Source organism: Telopea speciosissima, chromosome 4 (assembly GCF_018873765.1).
Source record: "Telopea speciosissima isolate NSW1024214 ecotype Mountain lineage chromosome 4, Tspe_v1, whole genome shotgun sequence".
In the NCBI taxonomy this organism is placed as follows: Eukaryota; Viridiplantae; Streptophyta; class Magnoliopsida; order Proteales; family Proteaceae; genus Telopea; species Telopea speciosissima.
The window spans coordinates 27,178,659-27,203,311 of NC_057919.1; the positions used below are offsets into that span (position 1 = coordinate 27,178,659).

Sequence of the window (24,653 nt, forward strand, 5' to 3'; positions counted from 1 at the left end):
ATTTTATAAGTTAAGATAATGCGATTCTTTTTCTATATTTTCTTGGTTTATATATATTGTTTTATGCAATGTGATACCTGGAATCACATATCTATGTGAGAAAATCAATGACTAAGAATAGTAGAAGAAAGGGTAGTTGTTGAACTCTCAAGTCTCAACCCTAACCCTCACCATAACAACAATCAAAATGTCAAAGGATAGTTGAATATTCGTATTCGATCCACATTCATATCCATTTAAGAGAATCCATATTCAAAAAATCACTATCCGAAAACTATTCAAATCCATCCATAAAACGGTAGAATATTATTTGAATCCATCCATAAAACGGTAGAATATTATCTAAATCCGTCCGAATATAAATGGATACGACTATGATACTGCCACTATCCCACCGAATTCGATCTATTTACATCTCTAGTCGAGAGAAATAACTGTTACTATGGAAGACATGGCTTGATCAAGTTTGGTTCAATTCAAATGATACTGATTGAAACCACCCCTTCAAAAAGGCCTCCTTCCAAGTAACTGCTTTGATTTGAATCATTACAATCTTCCAGCATACCTAGGGTCTCTTTCGTTGCCCTTTATTCCAAAACAGAGCTTTTGAGAACCACTTTGAAAATGGTGCCCAAGACCATCGCTAAATTTTTAATGGGCCATCCTATAGCTCCTTCATGAGTTTGCTAATGAAAACCCTATTTGTTTAAGCTCCACGAAACAAATAAAGAAGTTTGTCAAGCTAATTTGATTCAAAAGATTATAATTTGGCCACCTATTACAGGTAAGCTGCATATGAGGACTACCGTGGATATCTATAAATACTTGGCACGACATAAGTGGTTCTAATGGAATCTGGTTCATCTATGTTTTGCCCCCAACAAATAAATCCGGTTTAGTTGCCAGGTTCCAATAACAGGATTAATACAAGCATCACAGCAGATCCAGGTTTTACAGACTAATACAAGCTCCCAGTTTCATTATCATGTGAAATGTGCAACACAGCATGCACTCATAATGAAGCTATAATCACTTACCGATCTCATTCACAATATTTCTCTACCATTTCAATTTTCTTTCCCCTTTAAAATCAGAAAACATCAAAAGACTCATGTGCAGTTCTATCGCTGGAATGAGATGGAATAGGATCCGGTGTTTGGATCTTGAACAGTTTTGAAGTTGTCGACGCTCATACCGAAGCGCCCTAATATGGAGTTCCCCACTTCTTTTAGCTTACCTGCTCACGAATTACAGACAAGTTAAAAACAATTGCCGTTTACTGAAGCAGTTTAGTTAAGTCAACAAGCATACAGTAACATGTACTCGGTACTCTGCAGACTAAAGAACATTTTCAACTACAATGTCTGTGCTTCATATAAAAATGATATGAATGTGTATATAGAAAAATGAACAAAGTTTCACTCCACCCATAGAGGACGGTTCACCTACCATCCTGTGGTTCACAAACCCCTCCAAGGGTTTGAGTATGTTCCAAAATATCCCCCCAATACCCATTCCTACCCTCTCCCGCCCCCCGGTGAATGGGATCCCATTCACCATGGGTGGAGGGAAACTCGGTCCTAGAAAAATGGTCAATTTTATGATTAAAATTACTTAACATAATAACATGTGGATATCATACAGCAATAACGAAGTAATTAAAGATGAAGGGTTGGGCCCACATATAAACAAATTCAAGGAACACAATGGTATTGTCAGAATGAGGGTACAGAAAAATGAGATTTGATTACTTTCAGGGAGGGATGTGTGAACCAGTAAAGAGGCCAGGGATCATAATGGACTAAAATAAACTGTAATAATTGTTGGGGAATTCTACCCCTACCTCCATAAGTGTTTTGATGATAACAAACATATTAGACATGATCTTGTATGCATCTTTATGTCAACAGGCCAATAAGTCACAAAACTAGAAGGCACAAAAGCAAGACAATCAAGACAAATCATTGAAGTTCGAGACCTTGAAGACGTGACAAAGCTTATCAAGTAAAGAAGATCTCAAAAGGATCTTTTGAAGATTGAAGAACGTCATGTGAAGAAAGAAAGACAAGATGCTCGTGTGCACATAGACACACGAACTGCATACTTGTAATTGCATTTGCATAAATTAAAATGAAAAATCATTTGCATCATTTAGAGACCTTAGGAGGTTGAAATTGAACCCCCCTTTTTACCATAAAATATGTTGGAATTTGTTGGAAAAAGTCCCGGACCAATCCCTGCAGTCAAACTGTCGAAATCATGCCTTGACTGGGATCCAATTTGTGATCCGGTCGACCGGATCACAGGATATGGATCGATCGGGAGACACAATGGCCTCACTGGTACATTCCCATAAATGATTCGATCGACCGGATCAAGTGGGACGATGATCCGATCGACCGGCCATCGACCGGATGCCACTTATGCCTTCAAACGGCTAGTTTATCCAATGGCTATGCTTCGGTCGACCGGATCAATCTTCAGGTCGACCGGATTGGTGAAAAATAGATCTGTTAGAACACATTTTGCACATGTTCTAAAGGCCATTAATGAGCCTATAAATAGAGAACATGTCAGACATTTTCACCTATCCACTACAGTCCAAAATCCAACTTTTGTGAAAGATGAAAAGTGAATTATTGCTCTCATTATTGAAGTCTACTTGTCCACATCTACATCACTCAAGGTTTGACTTCAAAGCTCAAAGGATCTTCACATGCTTGCACTCTAAAGAATAGTCTTAAAGAAGGTTTTCATTTGCAAGTATTCATTTGCATCATTTGGCACTTGCAAGGAGTACACATCACACTCCTTGCCTAGGTAATCTTTACCTTTACTCTCTTTTGTATTAGTTTATGCTTTTAAATTAATAAAGCATTGTTGCATTAGCCTAGACTGTACTTAGGTTTTGCAAGGATCCTCTTATCCTTAAAAGATTTGGATTCTCTTATCCTTAAAAGATTGGGATCCTCTTATCCCGTAAAAAAAATATTGTAAAGGTGTTCTTCCCACCTATTGTACTAAAAGGAAGTAACTAGTGAAATTCTCTCAAGATTGAGAGGAGTGGACGTAGGCTAAGTTTAGCCGAACCCCTATAAATTTTGTGTGTCCTCTATTTGCGCATTTTATCTCTCTCTATCTTATTTAATTTAAAGAAATTTTAAACATGAACAACATTTCACTAGTGATAACCTATTCACCCCCCCTCTAGGTTATCCCACAATAGCTGCCATTCCTGAACCATAATCACAAATCTCTATAACTTGAAGGGCAGATTAAAGAACGACAAGATCCTGACTACCAAACATTAAAATGAGAGAATCATGGTTGATCAGTTTGGGCTATGGATTGTCTCTATCTCCATCAGCTCATCAACACAGACCTTAAACGTTCAAATCTGGTAGATTGGGCAGTTGTTCTCCACTAGAAGCACATTTAGCGCTTATTTCTGTCTATAACAAGACAACACCTAATCAAATGACAGCTATACATTATATATGATAGATAGTGCATCCGAAACACTTTGTAGGTAGAAGGAGAAAAACTAAACTAAGACTAACATCCGATAAGGGATTAGTTGAGAATAAGATAATTAGAGAATGATTTTGGCTTGTCTAATATGACAGACGCCTTTCTTATTTTTAATGTAGAGACAGATTACAAAGGGAACAAATACGGTATGTAGTACCGTATGCAGTACAACTCCATACATGTTATGAAGTACTAGGCTAAGTAGTACACGACATGCTATCCTTATCCTATGATGTGGCATTCTTACCCTCAACACTCCCCCTCAAGTTGATGCATAGATATCTCTCATACCCAACTTGCATACAATAAGATGGAACACCTTACCATTTAAACCTTTTGTAAACACATCAGCTATCTGATTTTCAGAATTGACAAAGGGAATACAAATCGAGCCTTGATCAAGCTTCTCTTTGATGAAGTGTTTTTCAATCTCAATGTGCTTGGTCTTGTCATGTTGAACTGAGTAATGAGCTATACTAATTGATGCTTGCTGTCACAGTAGAGCCTCATAGGTTCTTCAGATATCACCCCTAGATCACCAAGTAATACTCTAAGCCATATAAGCTCACAAACACCTTGAGTCATTGCTCGATATTCTGCTTCTGCACTAGATCTAGATACCACTAGTTGCTTCTTGCTTCTTTCGGTAACCAGATTCCCTCCAAGGAGAGTACAATACGCGGAAGTAGACCGTCGATCATCTATAGAGACAGCCCAATCTACACCAATGAAGGCTTCTAACTTCAGATTGTTGTTGTTAGAGAATAAAAAATTCTCTTTCCAAGGGTGGATTTCAAGTATCTCAGAATTCGATTACCTCAAGATGTGGTCTGTGGATCATGTAGAAATCGGCTAACAACCCCTACAGCATAGGCAATATCTGTCCGAGTATGGAAGAGATATATCAAAATCATCTAACAAGCCTCTGATATCTCTACCTATCTACCTGAGCACCACCCTTACTGATAAGTTGATGATTGACTTCGATAAGGGAACCCGCAGGTTTAGATCTAGATACCACTGGTTACTTCTTGCTTCTCTAGGTAACCAGATTCCCTCCAAGGAGAGTACAATATGCGGAAGTAGACCGTCGATCATCTATAGAGACAGCCCAATCTACACCAATGAAGGCGCTTCTAACTTCAGATTGTTATTGTTAGAGAATAAAAAATTCTCTTTCCAAGGGTGGATTTCAAGTATCTCATAATTCGATTACCTCAAGATGTGTAGTCTGCGGATCATGTAGAAATCGGCTAACAACCCCCTACAGCATAGGCAATATCTGTCCGAGTACGGAAGAGATATATCAAAATCATCCAACAAGCCTCTGATATCTCTACCTATCTGCCTGAGCACCACCCTTACTGATAAGTTGATGATTGACTTCAATAGGGGAACCCGCAGGTTTACATCCGAGCATACTAGTCTCACTAAGAAGGTCAAGAACATACTTTCCTTGGGAAATAAAGATACCAATGTTGGATCTTGCTACCTCTAATCCCAGGAAGTATCTAAGAGGTCCCAAATCCTTGATTCGGCAACTGAGCTTTCAACTTGGATATTTGTGCCATCACTACCTATCATTATTATATCATCAATACAGACAATAAGAGCAGTAACCTTACTGTCATTTTTCTTTATGAACAAGGTATGATCGGAGTGCTTTCACCAAAAAAAGGTATGATCGGAGTGACTTTGTTGGTATTCTAACCTTTGCATGGCTTTCAGAAATTGGCCGAACCAAGCCCATGGTGACTATTTGAGGCCATATAAAGATTTCCTCAACTTGCACACCTTACCAGTTGTTGTAGGAGAGGAAAAACCCAGAGGGAAGAATTTTTTAACATCCAATTGTTGGAGACTCCATCCAAGATTGTCAGCACATAATAATAGTGCTTGAACCGAATTCATCTTGGCTACGGGAGCAAATGTATCTTGATAGTCGATACCAAAAGTCTGGGTAAAACCTTTTGCAGCCAACCTGGCTTTGTACCTTTCAATATTGGCATTTGCCTTCTGCTTTACGGTAAACACTCATTTACATCCACTGGTCTTTTTCTTGTTGAAGAGAAACAAGGTCCCAAGTGCCATTTTTCACTAGAACCTGCATTTCCTCTACTAAGCTTCCTTCTAGTTAGGATTAGAGATAGCGTCTTTCCAGCCCTTTGAAATAGACATAACTGGACATAGAAGAAACAAAGGCACGATAGGATGGGGACAGAGACTCATGGGAAACAAAGTTAGAAATAGGATGTTGAGTGTAAGCTCTTACTCCTTTCCTAACAACAATAGGAACACAAGAGTCATCAGTATCAATGGGAGGAACCTCAGTACTTGATTGGGATGAAGGAGGAAGATCAGGAAGTACTGATTGACATGGTAGGTCGGCAGTGCGCAGCCTTGTCTGTGTCTTCCACCGTGAGTATGTGAACAAGTCCAGTTTATGCGATTCCGGTATTGAAATGTCAGAACTCTCCCCCTCAATGCAATTCACTGATGTTCTCTCCCCCCCCCCCCTCCCCCAAATATAAACATTGTCAAATGTCAATGACGAAAGGAATTTCTGCCACAACACTCTCCCCTTGAAAAGATGACTAGAAGTAGGACTCAAACTCATGGAAAGTGACATCCATGATGATGAGTCGTCAGCGGGAAGGAGGGTGATAAAACTTGTAACCCTTCTGAAAGACAGGATGTCCAAGGAAGATACAACAGAATGATCTTGTATTGAGCTTAGATTTGGAAGGGGTGGAGTTGTGAGCAAAACAAACACAAATAAACACACTTGGAGGAAGATCGAAGGCAAGGGATGGTTCCAAAAGAAGACTAACAAGGGTCTGAAAATCAAGAATACTAGAAGGGACCCTGTTGAAGAGATAGGGCACAATTAGGAGAACATTCCCCCCCCCCCTCCCCAACCAATAAAATTTAGGATCATTCATAGAGAATAAAATAGAGCAGGTAACCTGAAGAAGATGGTGATTCTTCCGCTCAGGAATACCATTCTATTCCTAGGTGCGAACACAAGATGTTTGAGATATGATACCGTGATGATCTAGATATTGATGAAAGCTATTGTCAATATATTCGGTACCATTATCACTATGAAGAATCCAAATTTGGGCATTGAATTGTGTTAGGATCATGGCAAGAAATGAGCGGAAACAAGTAAAGGCCTCGGATTTAGTAAGGAGGAGATAAACCCAGGTTAGGCGAGTGCAGTTACCAATAAATGAAATAAAACACATTTGAAACCACCCGGAGCTATAGTGTGAGAGGGTCCCCACATATTTGAGTGAATAACAAAAAAGGAACATCACTTTTACTTGAACTTGGGGAATAAGAAGAACGAGTATGTTTGACCAACTCACAAGTGTCACAAACTTGTCCGGACTACATTGCTTTCCAAAGAAGGTAACACTAAACCCAAAGTACGAAAGCAAGGATGACCAAAACGTTGGCACCACCGATGCAATTGCTGAAGAGCACTATCTATCAAAAAGAGTATGAGAAAAAAACTTTGGAGGCATAGTAGTGAGATGTTGATCCAGATAGTACAACCCATCACATACCCCACCATATCCAATCATAGTTGTCGTCACCAGATCCTAAAAAACACAATGAGTGAAATAAAACAAGATGCAACAATATAGTTCAACTATGAGACGATATATAGAAAGTAAATTAGCACAGAGATTAGTCACATGGAGAAAAGAGGACAGGGATATAGTAGGAGAAAAACTAACATAACCTTTTCCAGAAATGGACGATAAGGTCCAAATGCAACTTGAACTTTATCCTTACCCGAACAAGGTATGAACATAACGAGTCTGCGGAACTAGTCATGTGATCTGAAGCTCCTGAATCGAAGAGCCAGGAAGGACTAGAACTAAAAGAGACATGGAAAATACCTGACTAGGCAAGATGAGAGGCAAGTGTAGTGGAAGTAGCCGAAGGAGAGGGAACCATACAAAGCTGAGACATCATGCCCTGGAGAGAAGCATGCTGATCCGACAAAAAAGGAGTCGTAGAGGCGGGGATAGGTGGTTGGGAACTGTCGGCGGCCTCAGAAAGATGTACATGGTAGCATAAACAGTCTTGTTTCCCACCACAGCCTCCTTTAGGACAACCATGAAGTTTCCAACATGTCTCCCGAGTATGGCGGGGCATGCCAATAATAGTAACACTTAACCGGTTCGCATGTCAGAGGACCAGGCTTAGTGGAAGAACCAGAATGATCTATGCTGGCAGTAGTGGTAAGAGCTGAACGATCAGGTACAATGGTAGGCAACATAACAGAGCGGCAACATTCTTTATGCTGAACCAAGTTATAGGCCTATAGTAGAGTAGGAAACTTATCTCTACCAAAGAACTGAACTCTGATCATATTCCGGATTCAACCCAGTAAGAATCTCATATGCCCATTCCATCTCACGCTCTAACTGAAAGATATACTAGCATCTGCAATACAGGCCATAGGAACAGGATGATAAAAATAGAACTATTGCCAGAGAGTATTAAGAGCAGAGTAGTATGCAATAAGCGACAAATCTTTCTGAGTTTTCTCACAAACTTGTCGACAGAGCTCATAGATGTGAGCATTAATGCTAGGTTGTGCATAAGTCTGCTAAACCACATCCCATAATTCTTTTACAGAGTTCAGAAGAACAAAGCTGGGTCTGATTGCAGGCTCCATAGAATTGAGAAGAAAGGACATAATAAGAGCATCATTGGCTAACCAAGTGCTTTTAGTGGTGCCCTCAATAGGCATCGGTGTGTCACCAATTAGATATTCCAAAAAATTATTTCCTCAAATAGTAAGGAGACAAGCTCTAGACTAGACCAAGTCAAGTAATTGGCCCCATTTAATTTACTAGGACTCGGCTGGAGGGATGGGTTATGGCCATGAGTCCCGATATGACTCACCACACGACCCTCAATTCCTCCTATGGAGATAACTATTGCTACTCTCCACCATAAAGCTGTTGGGTAACTACAACCAAAAAGAATGGTTTTTTAGGATTGATGACAAATGACTAGTGCTCAATAAAAAAAATAGTAGTTGGACGAATCCCTTTTCACCAAGCACTCACAGGTGAAGAGCTAGGCAAGGCAAGCAAGAGCATCAAGGGGCCAAGCAGTGCAGGAAGGGGCCTAAGCAAGGCCAGCAAACGGCGACAAGGGTGTCTTGGGCTGGTGGTAACCAACGGCAAGCAATAGGGGACTAGACAGACCAGGCGAGGCTTGCGGTGGTCGGCAGAGACATCATGGACTTGGTGGAGGTCGGCGATAGGGTAAGACGATGCTCGCAGAAGGCGTTGGGGCCAAGTGGAGGTCGATGGAGGGTATTGAGGCCAAGCGGGCCAGTGAGCTTAGGAGTTGGTAAGTGGTCAGGCATGGAGCGACATACCTCAAGGCATGTTCAGTCTACCATTGTTGCCAAGGTGGCAAGGTGACCCAAAGGCCAAGGCAGTGGAGGGGTGCCTAAGCGCTTAAGCGACCAAGGTGCACAAGTGTTGTCAACTCATCAAAATTCAACATTAAGTCACATCAAGTCATCAAAAATCATTATTAAGCCACATCAAGTCATCAAAAATCAACATAGAACTAGAAGATAGAAGACAGAAGAATTGAAGAAGCTAGCTATTGGAAGTTTAAAACAATCCAAACATACATTAGGTTAATACTATTCTTGGAATTGGTCATTGTCCTGGTATAGCTAGTCTCACATTTGGTTTATATTGTTCTTAGAAAATATGAAATTGCTCTTGATTTAGAGAAATATTTTTGTTCTCTAAGAAGTTTAACTTGTCATATGATTTGCCTATTTATGGATAATATCTTAATTAGATAAAACATTTGCCTAAATGATATTTTGGCATAAATAAGGATCGATAACACTAAGACGTTCAATACCACTAAGGCGGCAGTCGCCTAGTCCCCCAAAATTCCACCTGGACGCCTAGGCATGGCCTTGACAACTATGCAGTCTATCATGCTTGACCAAGTGAGGGAGGCCAAAGCCTTGATTGCTTAAGAGGTTGATCCCACTGGCAGTGGATTCAAAAGAACACCCGAAGTATTGGGCTCTGATACCAAGTTGAGAATAAGATGATTAGAGAATGATTTGGCTTGTCTAACATAACAGAGGTATTTCTTATTTATAATGTAGATACGGAGTACAAAGGGAACAAATATGGTATGTAGTACAACTCCATACATAGCATGGAGTACTAGGCTAGCTAGTACACGACATGCTATCCTTCTCCTATGATGTGGCATTCTTATCCTTAATAGGATTGAATCCCAACTAGTAGTACCTTGTAAAGTACTACTATATATGACTGATGAAAACCAAGAAATACAAAGTAATTTTCCCTACTCTTTTTCCCCATTCCAACCAGCAGGTTTTGACTAGGAGTTTTTCCAACCAGCAGATTTGGACTTGGGGAAGCCAGGACCAATTCTACACAGATTCAATTCAGTTTAGGCTCACATAAGTAAATCTCTGCAATAACTAACCAACCAAAGAACTTGGCGTACACTTTTGGTCCTGGAATATATTCAGTCATGCCAAACTACCTTAACTCAGAAACAAAAACATGAAAACCAAGACAAGTGATGTACTCTAGCAGCCAAGGATAAACAAAGTGCAATATATTGTATTAGCTATAAAACAATTCAATAACTTTGTAATCACTTTTAATCTTAGTTTAAAATAAGAGAAAAAACAGTGTAAATATGTTGAAAAGATTATTTTTCAGCCAAAATAACCAAAAGAAACAATATAAGAACAAATATTTAAACCAATGAGTCTTGATGACTTGGTTGTTCTCACTAAAATAGAACCCCAAAAAAATGAATTCTACAAGGCCTAATCTGATCCTTATCCAGGGCAAGCCTTCCGGATCAGGACCAGCAATCCCCATAAACCTGGCAAGCCCATATCTCTGCAGTCAATAATCCAAGCAAAGCAGAGCCAATCATGAGTCAATCCTGGTTTCTGTGCTGTGTCAATAAACCAACCAAAGCTGACCCAACCATGAGTCAATCCTGGCTTCAACTAAGCGGGCTGCTGGCTGAGCCCAAGCATGCTCATCATAGTTATCAAGGCGGGAAAGCGAGCATGGCGTTTTAGAGGGGCAAAATTCAAGGCGACACCGCCATGGCGGCAAGGCGCCCGCCATGGTGCCCAAAGCGTCCAAGGCGACCAAGGAGCCTGGATGCCATGGCGACGCCATGGCATTGCCTTGGCAACGCCTTGATAACTATGATGCTCATTCAGCTACAGAAGCTTAGGGGCAGCAATAGGCCTCTTTTTCTCACAAAATAAGATAAATTTTATTTGCATTCATAACTATAGCAATGTTGAAATGTTTTGGTGGTTCAGCTATGAGACACACCGTAACACAAAAAATCTGACAAAAGCTTCAGCAATCAAGAAAGATCAACCATATGATTGCTGATATGCGAGATATTGCAATTTGCATGTGACCAAAATATATTTGAAATGCCTTCAAATAACAAATCAATGATAGGATCCTTCAATCATGGAGTTCAGCTCATATCCATTAATGCTCTAAACAAATCTTTTTACTTCATAAAAATATTGTAAAAATACATGGGAAAAGAAATAAATAAATAAAAATGTTCTGTCGTATGAAATAAATCTTTGAAAAATAATGATTCAAAAAGAGGGGAACAAGAGGGGAAACTATTGTTTTACTCATTTCCCACCAACTAAATCAAATGACCAAAGACAATAATTTATTTAAAAATAAACAAAGATAAAATTAAGAAGAATATCCACCAAGAGAAAAAGTATTATGAAAATCAATAATGCAGCAAAAATTGCACAACAAAAAGCATACTCAGAACTTACCAATCATCTCTTCCTTCATTTTTTCTCGCTTCTCCACTGCCAATGGCTCCAAACGCCTTATGACTCTTCTAGCTTGATCATTTGAAGGATCCAATTCCAAGATTTTTTTCATGTCTACAGGGACAAATAAAAAAACATAAAAGTAAATATTATTACTATGACTGTACAAGAACTGACTCCCACATATAAGCACATGAAAATAACCCAATAAAAAAGAAAATAAAAAAAACTTGAAAAGATTGTGCAAAAACAGGTTTATATAACTTCAAGAAATGTTTTTGATAATTTCATTAAATAAAAGCTCTCCAAGATCATGGAAAGAGAACTCGGTCAAAACCAACCGAAACCAACGAGATATCTCGGTTTCGCAAGAAATGGAGACGAATTAAGGTGGGAGTTTAAAAAGTACAAGGTTTCTGTTGGTTTCGACTGGTTGCAGTCGAAACCAGTTGAACCAACCCAAACCGGCACTTTAAAATGACAAGTTTTGATCGAAACATACAGAGTCTCGGTGGTTTCGACACAGGGAGTGGGAGTTCGGCTCAAAAGAGTGGATTTCTTTGAGAGGTTTCTTCGTTTGGTGCATCTACAAGCTACATCAACTCTCTTAATCCAGTGTTTAAACCTCTCTTCTCAAAGGTAATAGTGTTTTCTAACTAAAAATCAAAATTTTAGTACAACACTGTTGAATAGATGGTAGAATTTGTTGAAATTTATATATGTTAGCATCAATGGCCTGATCTACGACTCTAAGGAGTCAGATTTTTTTTTATTTTGTAGGCCAATTATTTTTTTTATTTTCTGATTTATAAAAACCATTTCCATACAACATAATTTTGAAAAAAATATGATTTACATATGATGGATGAACACCAATTTAATATAAGTTGGACACTATTGGATCAACATCATATGCTGGGTATGGACCGTATGGTGGATATGTTGGTGGACCATCCTTCGAGAGCACCTGTTCATTTGTATGGAGTGGTCATACTACATCTGTTGCTACATATGGATATAAGGATGGATCAGGTGCTAGGTCATCCTTTGTCGACAGTATCTTCAAGTATCCATCCCAGCCATGTGTGTCGGCTCTAACTTCTTACAGTCACGGTGAGCCCTTCACTAGGTTGGGATATCTTATACAAGTTGATGATGGGCTTATAGATGGGCAGTTATGGACTATCAAGACAATTGGGCCCAAAGCATGTCATGGGATACATATGTGGTACATTCAGAGCAACTGCTCCGAAATATTCAGTGGTACGTAGCTCGTGGATTGGAGGCAAGAAACTCCACATGGAATTGAGAAAGGAGCACCTTAATGTTTTATTTGGATAACATGTATCATTCAGTGTTCTTGTACTTTAACTTTATGTGAACTAAGTATTTATAATACCATGTTTAGTTTATCCTTCAGCGTACACTAGTAAACTTGGGTCAATAACCACGAGTACCATTTTAAGGTGGGGTTTTTTTTTTTGTGTGAAAATAGTTCATGCATTGTGTTTAGAATGTCAAAAATAGGCTATGCATAAAAATCAGACCTGAAAAACCATTTTTGGGCCTCGAAACCATAGTCTCGACTTGGCTGAGAAAATGTACCAGGTTTCGATCTGTTTCGACCATATCTCGGTTTCGGGCTGGTCGAAACCCAAGATTTAGAACCTTGTCCAAGATTACCTTCAGTCTATCATAACAATGCATGGGTGTTGTCAAGATCTACTTTGAAAGGAAGCAATTCAAGTGGTAGAATCATGAGAACTAGTTTCAGGATATTAGAACAACAAAAAAATTCAGCCTTATCCCAACTACATGGGATCAGCTACATGGATCCTTACCCTCCAGTCAGCTCTATTCAAAGCCATACATGAACAAGGCCTAAGCTATGCATGTCTTTCCTCACCACTTCTCCCAGAGTTATTTTAGGTCTGCCCCTAGCTCTTTTGGGTCCTTCAATATGAATCATATCACTCCTCCATACTAGAGGCATCTAAAGGCCTCCGTTGTATATGGCCATGCCACCTTAAACGACTTTCTCACAGCTTATCATGTATCGGAGCTATTCCCAAATCATCTCTAATTTGATCATTCATTACTTTATCCTTCATAGTTTTACTACACATCCATCTCAGCTACACTCAGTTTATCTATATGATGTTTCTTAACTGCCCAACATTCACTGCCCAACATTCTGCACAATATATCATAGTCAATCGTATGACTATTCTATAAAATATTCTTTTAATTTTAAAAGAATCCATTGATCACACAACACTCCGGACGTACCTCTCCACTTCATCCATCTTATTTTAATTCTTTATGAAACATCATCCTCAATTTCTCCTTTTTTATTTATGATTGAGCCTAGATACCTAAAATAATCACTTTGTGGGATCTACCTATCATCAAAATCCATCACCTCGTTATCCATCCTAGTGTAACTAAAGTTACACACCATATACTCTGTTTTCATTCTACTTATCTTTAAACTATTTGATTCCAAGGTTGATCTCTATAGGTTCCAACTTGGCATTAATCCATGCTTTTGTTTCATCCACCAAAACAATATCATCAGCAAAAAGTATACACCAACAGACCTGATCTTGAATATCTCTAGTTATATCATCTATGCTAGGCGCAAATAAATAAGGGCTTAAAGTGATCCTTGATGTAACCCAATTGTAATTGGGAATTCACTATCTTCACCACCACCCCCAACCATTCTTACTCTAATCACCACACCATTATACATATCTTTAACTATGTCCACATATTTAATTGAAACACACATGTTCTCTAGTACATGCCAAATTAACTCTCCAAGGACTCTATCATAAGCTTTTTCTAGGTCAATAAAGACCATATAGAGATCCTTCTTTCAATCTCTAAATCTCTCCATGAGTACCCTAAGTAAATAGCTTATGTCATGGATCTTCTTAGCATAAAATCTATTTGGTTTTCCATTAGAAGAGTTTCTTGTCTCAGATGAGTTTCAATAACTCTCTCCCATAACTTCATAGTTGACTCATTAGTTTTATGCCTCTATATAGTTTTATGCCTCTAGAGTTATTACAACAATTGAGTATCACCTTTATTTTTATAAATCAAAACTACAATGCTTCTCCTCCATTCATCTAGCACCATAGTTGTAGCACCATAGTTGTCAAGGCGTCGCCTTGGCATCCAGGCACTTTTCTGGCACCTGGGCACCCACCATAGTTGTCATGGCGTCGCCATGGCGTCCTGGCGCTGGAGAAACTGGCATATCGACCTTCGACATGGCTCATGTATAAATATCGCCCGATATGGCGTACATGGCGTCGCCATGGACGCCATATCACAATATATGGGCATATCGGTTGATATAAGTGTAAAAAACTCAGGTTTTAAATTTTTTTTTTTAAAAGCTTAAATGCTTTTTCCTTCATTTGTATTGGTCACTTTAACATTAAAAATTAAAACCATTAAAGATTAAACAGTACACTTTAGTAGTATTCCCTAAATCCCTAATTGGAATTGCAATTTGGGGATTTTAGAAATCGCAAAGTTTGTCAAGACAGAAGAGAGACTTCGTGAGACGTCTGGAGACTGAAGGAGTCAAGAAGACGAAGAAGTGAGAAGAAGAAGAAGAAGAAGAAGAAGAAGAACTGAAGCTGCAAGTCTGCAACTCTCGGCAAGTTCGAACCCCTTCGGCAACCTCCAGGTAAGTAATTTTTTATTTTTTATTTATTTGGTTCTTCTTCTTCTTCTCCAATCTCCTCCCAGTCCTCCGTGAGTGCGACTCGATCCTTCTTCTTGATTCTTCTTCTTCTTCTTCTTCTTCTTCTTCTTCTTGATTCTTCTCACTTCTTCGTCTTCTTCACTTCCAGCAACTTTCTCCGTCGGTTCTTCTTCTTCTTCTTAACTTCTTCTTCTTACCTTGCAGTTGCGAGTTTGCACACTGATGGAGACCTCTCGTTTTTTTTTTTTTTTCCTTTTTTCTTCTTCTTGCCTTGTAGTTGCAGGCTTGCTTACGATCATGAGACCTCTCGTTTTTTTACTTTTTTCTTCTTCTTGCCTTGCGATTGCGAGGCTTCCACAATCATAGACCTCTCGGTTTTTTGTTTCTTCTTCTTGCCTTGTAGTTGCAGGCTTGCACATAGAAAGAGAAGGTGTTTTTTTTTTTATCTTCTTCTTGCCCTGCACACAGCCACACATACACAATTACACACACAGAGACAGGGAGAGAGTCGAGAGACAGAATGGGGGGGGGGGGGTGGAGGGATTTATTACAGCCAGTAGTTCTCTCAGGTTTTTTTTTTCCCCTTCTTGTTGCCTTGCAGTTGCAGGCTTGCACAGTCACAGAGATGGTGTTTTTTTATATTTCTTCTTCTTCTTACCTTGCACACAGGCACACAGGCACACATACACTGTTATTTGATAGGCTAATCTATGTTTTCATACTTTCATGTATACTAATGGATATTACACTTTCATGAATTAAACCATAGTATATTAGTAGTACACTTTCATACTGATTTTTTATGTTATAGGATATATACTATAGCATACTAAATGATATTAAAAATAGAGAAAATAAAAAACAAAACATGGTCGACATGATCGCCATGGCGGGCGACATGTCGATATATCGACGTGACACCCCTCCACCGACTTGGATCGCCGTGACGCCGTGACAACTATGGCACCCACTGCCATGTGTTAACTTAGAAAGCGCCTGCCTTGTTGGTCTGGGTAGCACCTAGGATGCCTATCTCAACTGGTCAGATGCCATATATGGCTAATGTCTTTTTTTTTTATGTATGTTATAAATAATGTTGTTACTAACAATGCTATTGGCTTGTGTACGCACTGTACAACATGTGAGAAGCATTAGGTCATCAAGTTGTTTGCTTTTTTTATAGATTTTATAAATAATGTTGTTGCTAACAATGTTATTGGCTTGTGTACACACAATACAATACATGAGAAGCATTAGATCATTAAGTTTTACTAATTTTTTTTTTAAAACAATCGTACAAGAGAAAGTGATGAGAGAAATCAATGTGAGAAAGAAAACCCTACCTGCGAAGAGACCTAAACCTGAACTGATGCAGAGCCTGATCTCTCCATTGGATTCTTCCTCTGAGAAAGATCTCTCTGGTGGCACCCTGTTGAATAATGTACACCAAAATACCATGGGGGTATTCTGGTCTTTTTGGGTGTTTATTTTATGTTCCATGTACTCCCTAGTAATGTCGGCTAAGCTAGGGGTACTTATGTCGTTTCCATGTAATTCTGATTTTATAAATACAAGGCTTGCTTGATCTCATTGATCATTCAAGCCATTCACTCAAATCGTGTTTTGCTAACATGGCATCAGACCCAATTCTGATCTAAGTTACAAAAACTTTCCCCCCTCCCACCCCATCGTTTCTCTCTTCTCCTCTTTCTCTCAGCTTCTTCTTCTTCTCCTTTTTTCTGTTTTTCTTCACTGCTGAAGGGGCAGCACTAATGAGGTGATGAAATGATATAGTTGCTGCCCACCATCTACCTCAATCGATGATATAAGGATTTTTTCTTCTCGGCAGTAGCTGCTGCCCTCTTTTATTTCTGCGATTTTTGGAGGCTCTCCCCCTTGAAGATCAAGTCTCATTCCTACTGGAGATTGGTTGTTCGCATTGGAGGTTCCATTCTAGCAGCTCTGGACAGCATCTATTGAAAGTCTACAACAACTACTGAAGCCCCCTTTCCTATATCGATCTCAATTTCAGGGTTTTCCAAAACCCTGACACTCATCGATTTTAGGGTTAGGGTTATCCTCCTTTGCTGATTTTTTTAGGGGAGTCTTATACATACCAAAGGAGTACTCGACCAGAATATCAGCCTCATCCTTGGAGTTTTTCTGCAAAAATTCAGGTTTCCAATTTCTGGGTTTTTTAAGACCCCAACTCCTATCGATATTTGGGTCTTCTCTTGTTGGATCGATTTTTTTTCTGGCTCTTCCATGGTCGATTGCTTCAATTTTTTGCGGAATTTATCTGTTGATTACCTGCAAGTATGACTGGGTCTGATATTACCACGGCTACCTCTGGAGGTGAAGGTCAGTCTAGGACTGAGTTCCTCCCTGACGTTGCTGCAATTAAATTGGATGGTACCAATTACTTAATGTGGGCCAGATCCCTCTCTCTCTCTCTGAGTGTGGCTGGAAGAGGACTCACTGGCCATCTTACTGGCACCTCTGTCCAGCCCCCTGAGGAAGGCCCTCTTCGGGATCGTTGGACTGCTAATGATGCGATGGTTATGTCATTCGTATTGAACTCTATGCAATCTGATCTCTCTAGTCAGTATCTTCTCCTTGACACAGCTACACAAATTTGGAATGCTGCCAAGGAAACGTATGGACAGTTGGGGAATGATGCTAAAGTTTATGAGATTCATAAGACTCTCCATACCACTACACAGAATGAGTTGTCTGTCTCTAAGTACTATGTTGCCTGCAAGAGTCTATGGCAACAATTGGATCACTACTCTCGTTTTCAGCCCTCTACTGCTGCGGACATTGCTGCCTATCGCAAATCTGTGGACCAGATTCGTACCTATGATTTTTTGTCTAGACTTAATGCTGAATATGATCCAATTTGGATTCAAGTTCTTGGTCGGGTACCTTTTCCAACCTTGGGGCAGGCCTTTGCTTTTGTTCACTCTGAACAGACCCATAGGGCTGCAATGTTACTTACTCCTACGGTTGAAAGATCAGCCTTACAAGCTGCTGGTTCTAGCCCTATTCCTCCATTTGAGGGTAATGCTTCGGCTCTTTCAGCAAAAAAGCCTGTCAAGTGTGAGCATTGCAACAAAAAAGGCTACTTGCTGGAAATTACATGGAAAGCCTGCTGATTTTAAGGCCAAACATGGTCGTGGTAAAACTAGAAACAAGGCTAATCACACGGAAAGTGTAGCTACTGCCCCCCACTGCTGAAAGTGGCCTCTCCCTGGAAGAATTACAAGCTTTCCGACGTACTTCCGCTGCCTCTACTACATCTCTTCCTGCCAATTACTCCACTCCGTCAGGTTCCCACTTTGTCCGTTCAGGTATTTTCTTTGCTGGTCATTGTGCATCGGTTGTCTTTACTCCATGTATCATAGACTCCGGTGCCACTGATCATATGACAGGTTCATCTAGCTTTTTTTATACTTATTCCCCTACTTCAAGCAAGGATAAAGTCAAAGTGGCTGATGGATCCCTCTCATCAATATTCGGGAAAGGATCCATTATATTTTATGACATATAATGTCTGTCCATCAAACCCAATTTAATTTGATTGAAATAATTAATTGCAGTTCATGATTATATGCTAGTTATGATTATCATTTCATATGCAACAGCCCAAAAGTTACCGTTTACAGTACTGGTTCACAACTATGGACAGAATTGGGCAGTCTATTCTAGGGTTGTTAAATTGTACATTCTCCCAATGGGGATTGGCAAGGAAATATAGATATGGGCACATTTGTGTGTCGCACATTGATCAGTTGATATTCCTGAATGGTTCACCACCAATTGTATTTGGCGACAGGTATGTCTTGTATTTGTTTTGTTCCTTCACCTGGGATCATAGTTATCAAGGCGGCAAGGTGTTGGAGAGAGTCCAAAATCAAGGCGAACCAAGGCGGACAAGGCACCTGCCTAAGGCAACCAAGGAGCCTGGACGCCTAGGCGTCGCCAAGGCATCACCCAGGCAACACCTTGATAACTATGCCTGAGATGCATTTACAATTGCATTTATGAGTTGTGTATATGTGGTGTACTCATGGTTGATGCCTACCGACAAGACTGGCAATATATTGGTCCACTTGTGTCCAAAGTATGAATGTGAATGGGGTTGACACTCAATATGGTTACCAATGCCCTTTTAGGGAAAACATCCAAGTGAGTTGTTTGACTGTGACTAGTCAAAATCCAAGGCCCAGTACATGTTTTGTAAAGAGCTTGCAAAAAGATTTTATTTTATATTATATTAAATAAATATTATTTGAAATGTGATTTTCAAACTTTTTGTGTCCACTGACTGGTCCTGATACTCATTTATTAATGTGCAATGGATCATGGTTTATGGCGGTGACTTAATTCCATACCTACAAGGTCCACCATGGATGTTGGTTGTATGGAGGAGAAAACGTCATGAAACTATGAAAGTTTTCAACCATTGGGTGTTTTCAAGTTACGTCATTGTAGTATTGCCCTTTTGTGCAATTAAGGATAATTTATTGACTACCCTTTAGGATCACACTTGGGATGATCGTGCCCATTAGAGTGTAATCTCTATCATTGGTTTTTGTTTAAAAGGCTAAGACTAAAACCCTAATTGCAGAACACAATAGAATTTTGTATTTGGAAAATAGAGAGTCTCTTCGTCTTCAAGCTTTTGGGTTAAGATCATTGGAGAAGGAGCAATCGATGAGGATCGTCTCCAAGTATTATTTTCCTTTGGAGGAACTCACCATTAATGAGTTCTAGGTAACCTTCTCTCCAAGTTATTGGATTACATTGGTAGTGTTTGTCTAGATCCGTTTGCTGGAAAAAAAATTATCCGGCACCAATAATGGCAAATCGCTTACGCAACCATCAGTAAATTGTAGAAATAATTTTCCATCTCTCTTTAATGTCCCCATCGCTTACTAGTACTTTATCATCCTCATTTTTAATGCATCTAACATGGTCAAAATCTCTACTCTTCTTTTCCCTCATTTAGCTATTGTATAGATACCTTTTTCTCCTTCCATTGTGCTCAAATTGTTATAGAGGCCATACCCAATGCACAAGACTCCCGCCACTGCGGGGTCTAAGGAGGATCATAATGTACGCAGCCTTACCCCCGCTTTATGGAGAGGCAGTTTCCCAACTCGAACCCACTACCACTTTGTCCTCAAATTCTTATAGAGATCCTACTATTTCTTCGCCCTTACTTTTCCTATAATCTTCTTAGCTTCATTTCTAGCAGTTTTATACCTTTTTAAATTACCTACAAGTCTACAACCTTAGTCCTTTGTCAAGTCTTAAAACTAACTCTCTTGGCCTTGATGGCTACTCGAACATCATCATCCTACCCCCCAGTCTCTCTATATGAACGACGTTTTCCTTCCGATTCACCTAGGACATCTTTAGCAACCTTCTTAATATAAGTAGTCATCTCGTTCCACATCGTATTAGTGTCTCCATCAAAGTCCCGTCTTCCTTGTTTGACCAATTACTCAATAAATGATTTCAAGCATGGTTTAAAGTATCGACCAATACGATACGATATGGACTGATACATATTGGTATTGATCGATACCGATACGATACATACCGGTACGTCTCCCTTTTTTTTAAAAAATGAACTATCTCGAATTGTATCGAAATGTATCGACCGATACAGGCTGATACGATACGATACGATCGATACGTCCAGTAAAGGGTTCTATGGGTGGTTTAATACGTATGTATCGATATGTATCTGTCGATATGGCTCGATACATACCGATACATTACTGATACATACCGATACATACCGATACGTACCGATACCATCGATACATTCCATAAAAAAAAACCATTTTCACTCACAAACTCTATACAACTCCTAATCTAACAAAAAAATGAAAGAAAACTCTCAACCAAGAGTCTAAAATCTTGCATTTAATCTTGGTTTTTCACACTTTTAAACTAAAAAAACGAATCAAAGAGTGCTACAACATCATCCAATACTCTTCATGGCTATAGACGATTACAACATGTAAGAAACATCATCTCTTATAACAATTTCAATTTAATGCACTTGTTTGGTTATACATTATTCACCATTTTAGGTTTTATGCATGGCACTTATTATATTGTTTTTTGTTCCAAAAGTGTATTTCCATGTGTATTTTGATCATTTTTATGCATAATTGTATTGTACGATACGTCTCTTAAAATCACCCGACCGATACGATACCCGATACCGATACTTTAAACCTTGATTTCAGGTTTCTCCTTTTAAGCTCCACCACCTTATCATAGGGAAAATAATCTCAACTTTCTTCCGGCTCGGCATAATGAGACACATATCCATGACCACTATTCTATGTTGAGTGGTTAGGCTCTCCTCGGTATAACCTTACACTCTTTCTATAACAAACTATCGGTCCTTTTAGTTAGAAAGAAATCTGTTTGGCTCCTATAACGCCAACTTTTGAAAGATACTAAATGATCTTCTCTTTTCAAAGTATATGTTTACTTAAATCATAAGCCACAGCAAAATCCAAAACTGAAGTCCTCTTCTCATTACTCTCCAAAATCATATCCTCCATGTACTCATTCATAGCCTCTATGATCTCTCCCAACATGTCCATTCAGTGATTCAGATCTTCCAACATATTCAGAAGCGTTAAATGTAAATTTGTAGCCACCTCTTTTAAGTTTTTTTGGGAATACTCTCCTCTACCCTTTTTTATTTTACTTAGTATATTTTCAAATACAATTTTTGCTGTCATCATATAGAGCTTTTTAGTGATCAAAGAAAAAAAAAATCAAGAGATGAAAGTCACTCTACAAATACAAAACTACATTATGCACTGGGAATACCGTAATTAGAGGAAAAGTAGATCCTTTTCTTTTCTTTTTTTCTTTTTTTTTCCTGGTTAAAATTCTGCATCTTGAACAGTGCATTGAATTTAAACTTAGATAAATCTTTAAAGTTCCAAACTACCTGCAATAGCCTCTTCAAAGTGTTCAAGCTTTTCGTGTGCCTCTGCCCTTCTAAGCAAAGCTTTCAGGTACGAAGGATTTAGCTCCAATGCTTTTGTGCATTCCTTGATTGTCTCATCATATTTACCCTGAAATATGCTAAATTTCAAATTCCAAGATCTAAAGAGTATTCAAAAAACCAATGTCATCAAATGCACAAAAGGACAGTTAAAAGGTTCTTTTAGATGGTAGGAATATTAAAAAATAAGGGGAGTGTGGCCCCTGCGCGTGTGGGGTCCAATGGGAGTGCGAGTGGAAGCATCTTGGGGGGTGGGATTTCCACCTTTCATAGGGGGCAGGGGCAGTCATTCCCCCTACCCCCCCCCCCCCAAAAAACTGTCTGGGTGTGGGCGGTCAACTCCCCCACAGACCAAAAAATAAATAAAGGGAATCGTAAGAGAGTTGAAACAAAAAAAAAAAAAAAAAGGTGCATTAAAGGATCATGACAGTCAACTGCAAGATTCTATACCATAACTCAAAAATGTGGCTAACAAACAGCCTAAAGGTTATGCAAGCATATAAAGGGAGAAAACATCAACCCACCATCTCTTAAAAGTTCAAATGCAAATTTCATTTAAAAGAAGCTACAGTGATAAGGCAGACTAATGCTGCTTTGGGATTTTAAATTTCATTTAGCCTCCATCAATTTTTATTTATAAACTTATATTGTGTTATTCTTTGGTACTTTCCATTATTTAACTCTACATAACAGAGAAGCACATTTTCATTTTGGCATGGTTGAGCAAGGGAATTAATCCAGCTATATGAGGGAGGTGGTGTTCCTCATTGGTGAAAATGGTATCATTGACCAAGAAGCTACCTTTTGTTTCTTTTTTTTGGGGGGGGGTGGACAACATCCAGAGTAATAAATTGAAGTAGCTTTCTAACCAGGATTGTTTTTGCCTTACTTCAATTGCATTTAGATAAGACAATTCGGTTTTTTCTAGGATTAACAATTTCCTCTTTGCTTTTAAGATGAATCATGCAAAATTGGAGCCAGAGAAAACAGTTCATGTGCACTGAAGCAGAAGTATAAGACATGCAGACATAATTGAATTACATATATTTTACATCTTTATTTTTCTTGTACGTAAAAGCCAATTTTATTATATGTCAAATGATGTCCATCAACAATATTGGAAGGCAATCCCAATACAGATTGGTCAATCCAGCCACATATCAGTTGATATTTGCAAAGTTGGACAAAGATCGGTGTATAGGCTGGATCAGTGGCCACCAATCCTGTTTTTGGGAATCTTGTGAAGGATAGACAATCAAAAGGTCATGTCATTATCTACAATTCAACACTCCTCCCCCTTGGGGGGGGGGGGCACCTAATTTCTCAACAAGAAACCCTATACTCCTATAGCTTCACATTCGGAAGCAATTAATGATGCAGTATCACTTGGCTGGTTGGACCAGCATGATAGGCTTTGGAGACCCAAACCCAGACAGAATTGGTCCAATGGTTTTTGGTCCAACAAGGGCTGGAAGTACTATATTAGTTTATTTATTTCACTCTTTTATTTGTTTTGGATTGACTATGTAGGAGTTAGATAGAATTTGAGTTTGAATTGCAAGTTATTTCAGTTTTGTAGTTAGAATTGCAGTCCTGTTACTTTCCCCTTTAAATACTTGCATTGTAACCAACGTGAGAACAGATTGAATAGTGAATTGAATAGAAATTTATAGGGTCTACTCTGCGAGGGTGTGTGATTGTGTGACCTTTTTCCCCTTCCCCTGCAACTTTTCCCTTCTCCTATCCAGCCCTCCACCAATTTGGTATCAAAGCCGAAGTATCCACCTCCTTTCCTGTCCATCTCTCTCATCTCATCTCATCTCATTCTCCTTCTTCCCTATTCTCCCTTTCTACTACAGTTCAACCAACACCAGCAAAATAAAACCCTGCGTATCACTGAAACCCAACACGCGGCAACCCCACCTTCTTTTTCCCTTCTACCGCAACCTTCTTCTCCCTTTGACTAACAAAAGAAAAAAAGAAAACCCCACTGTCGATTTCTAACGACAGTTCCCACTGCCCCTTTTTTCCCTCTGAAACTTCGATCGACCCCTTCTAGGATTCGACCCAATGAAAATAAAAAAGGTGAAGAAAAAAAAATTCGAGAAATAGAGAACCAAAGCAAGCAACGAAGGAATCATACCTAGTTTCAGAAGACCCCAACGCTGCTGGTTCGAATCTCCTTCGCTGGCGAACAGATTCTCTTTTGCGACCAGAACTCCTCAGTCAATCTTGATTATCGCTTGGCTCATTGTTGAAGACGAACTTTCCCAACCACTGGTTCGACTTGAGACCAAGGCCACTTGGACCATCGAATATTTGAAAAAAGATTGGCCCCGTATCCCAGCTCAAATGCAGCCCAAGGCCTAGCACTTAAGCTTGGCCCATAATGCAAAGCAAGCCCAAGACTAATATTTCTTAATCCTTAATATGCAATGCAAAGCTTTAGTCTCAGCCATAGAAGCTCAATG

General features: G+C 39.3%; 1 protein-coding gene across 1 annotated transcript in view; it reads right to left on the bottom strand.

The window, feature by feature from the left end:
• Positions 1-933: 933 nt before the first annotated feature.
• Positions 934-24,653, bottom strand: part of LOC122660044 (tetratricopeptide repeat protein 1) — a 47,298-nt gene continuing 23,578 nt past the window's right edge. Inside the window, exons 3-5 of the mRNA XM_043855218.1 lie at positions 22,126-22,252; positions 11,414-11,527; positions 934-1,237 (exon numbers count right to left, since the gene is read on the bottom strand). Coding sequence (XP_043711153.1) covers positions 1,122-1,237; positions 11,414-11,527; positions 22,126-22,252 — 357 coding nt within the window. The 3' untranslated portion in view covers positions 934-1,121. The remainder of the gene's footprint in view (positions 1,238-11,413; positions 11,528-22,125; positions 22,253-24,653) is intronic.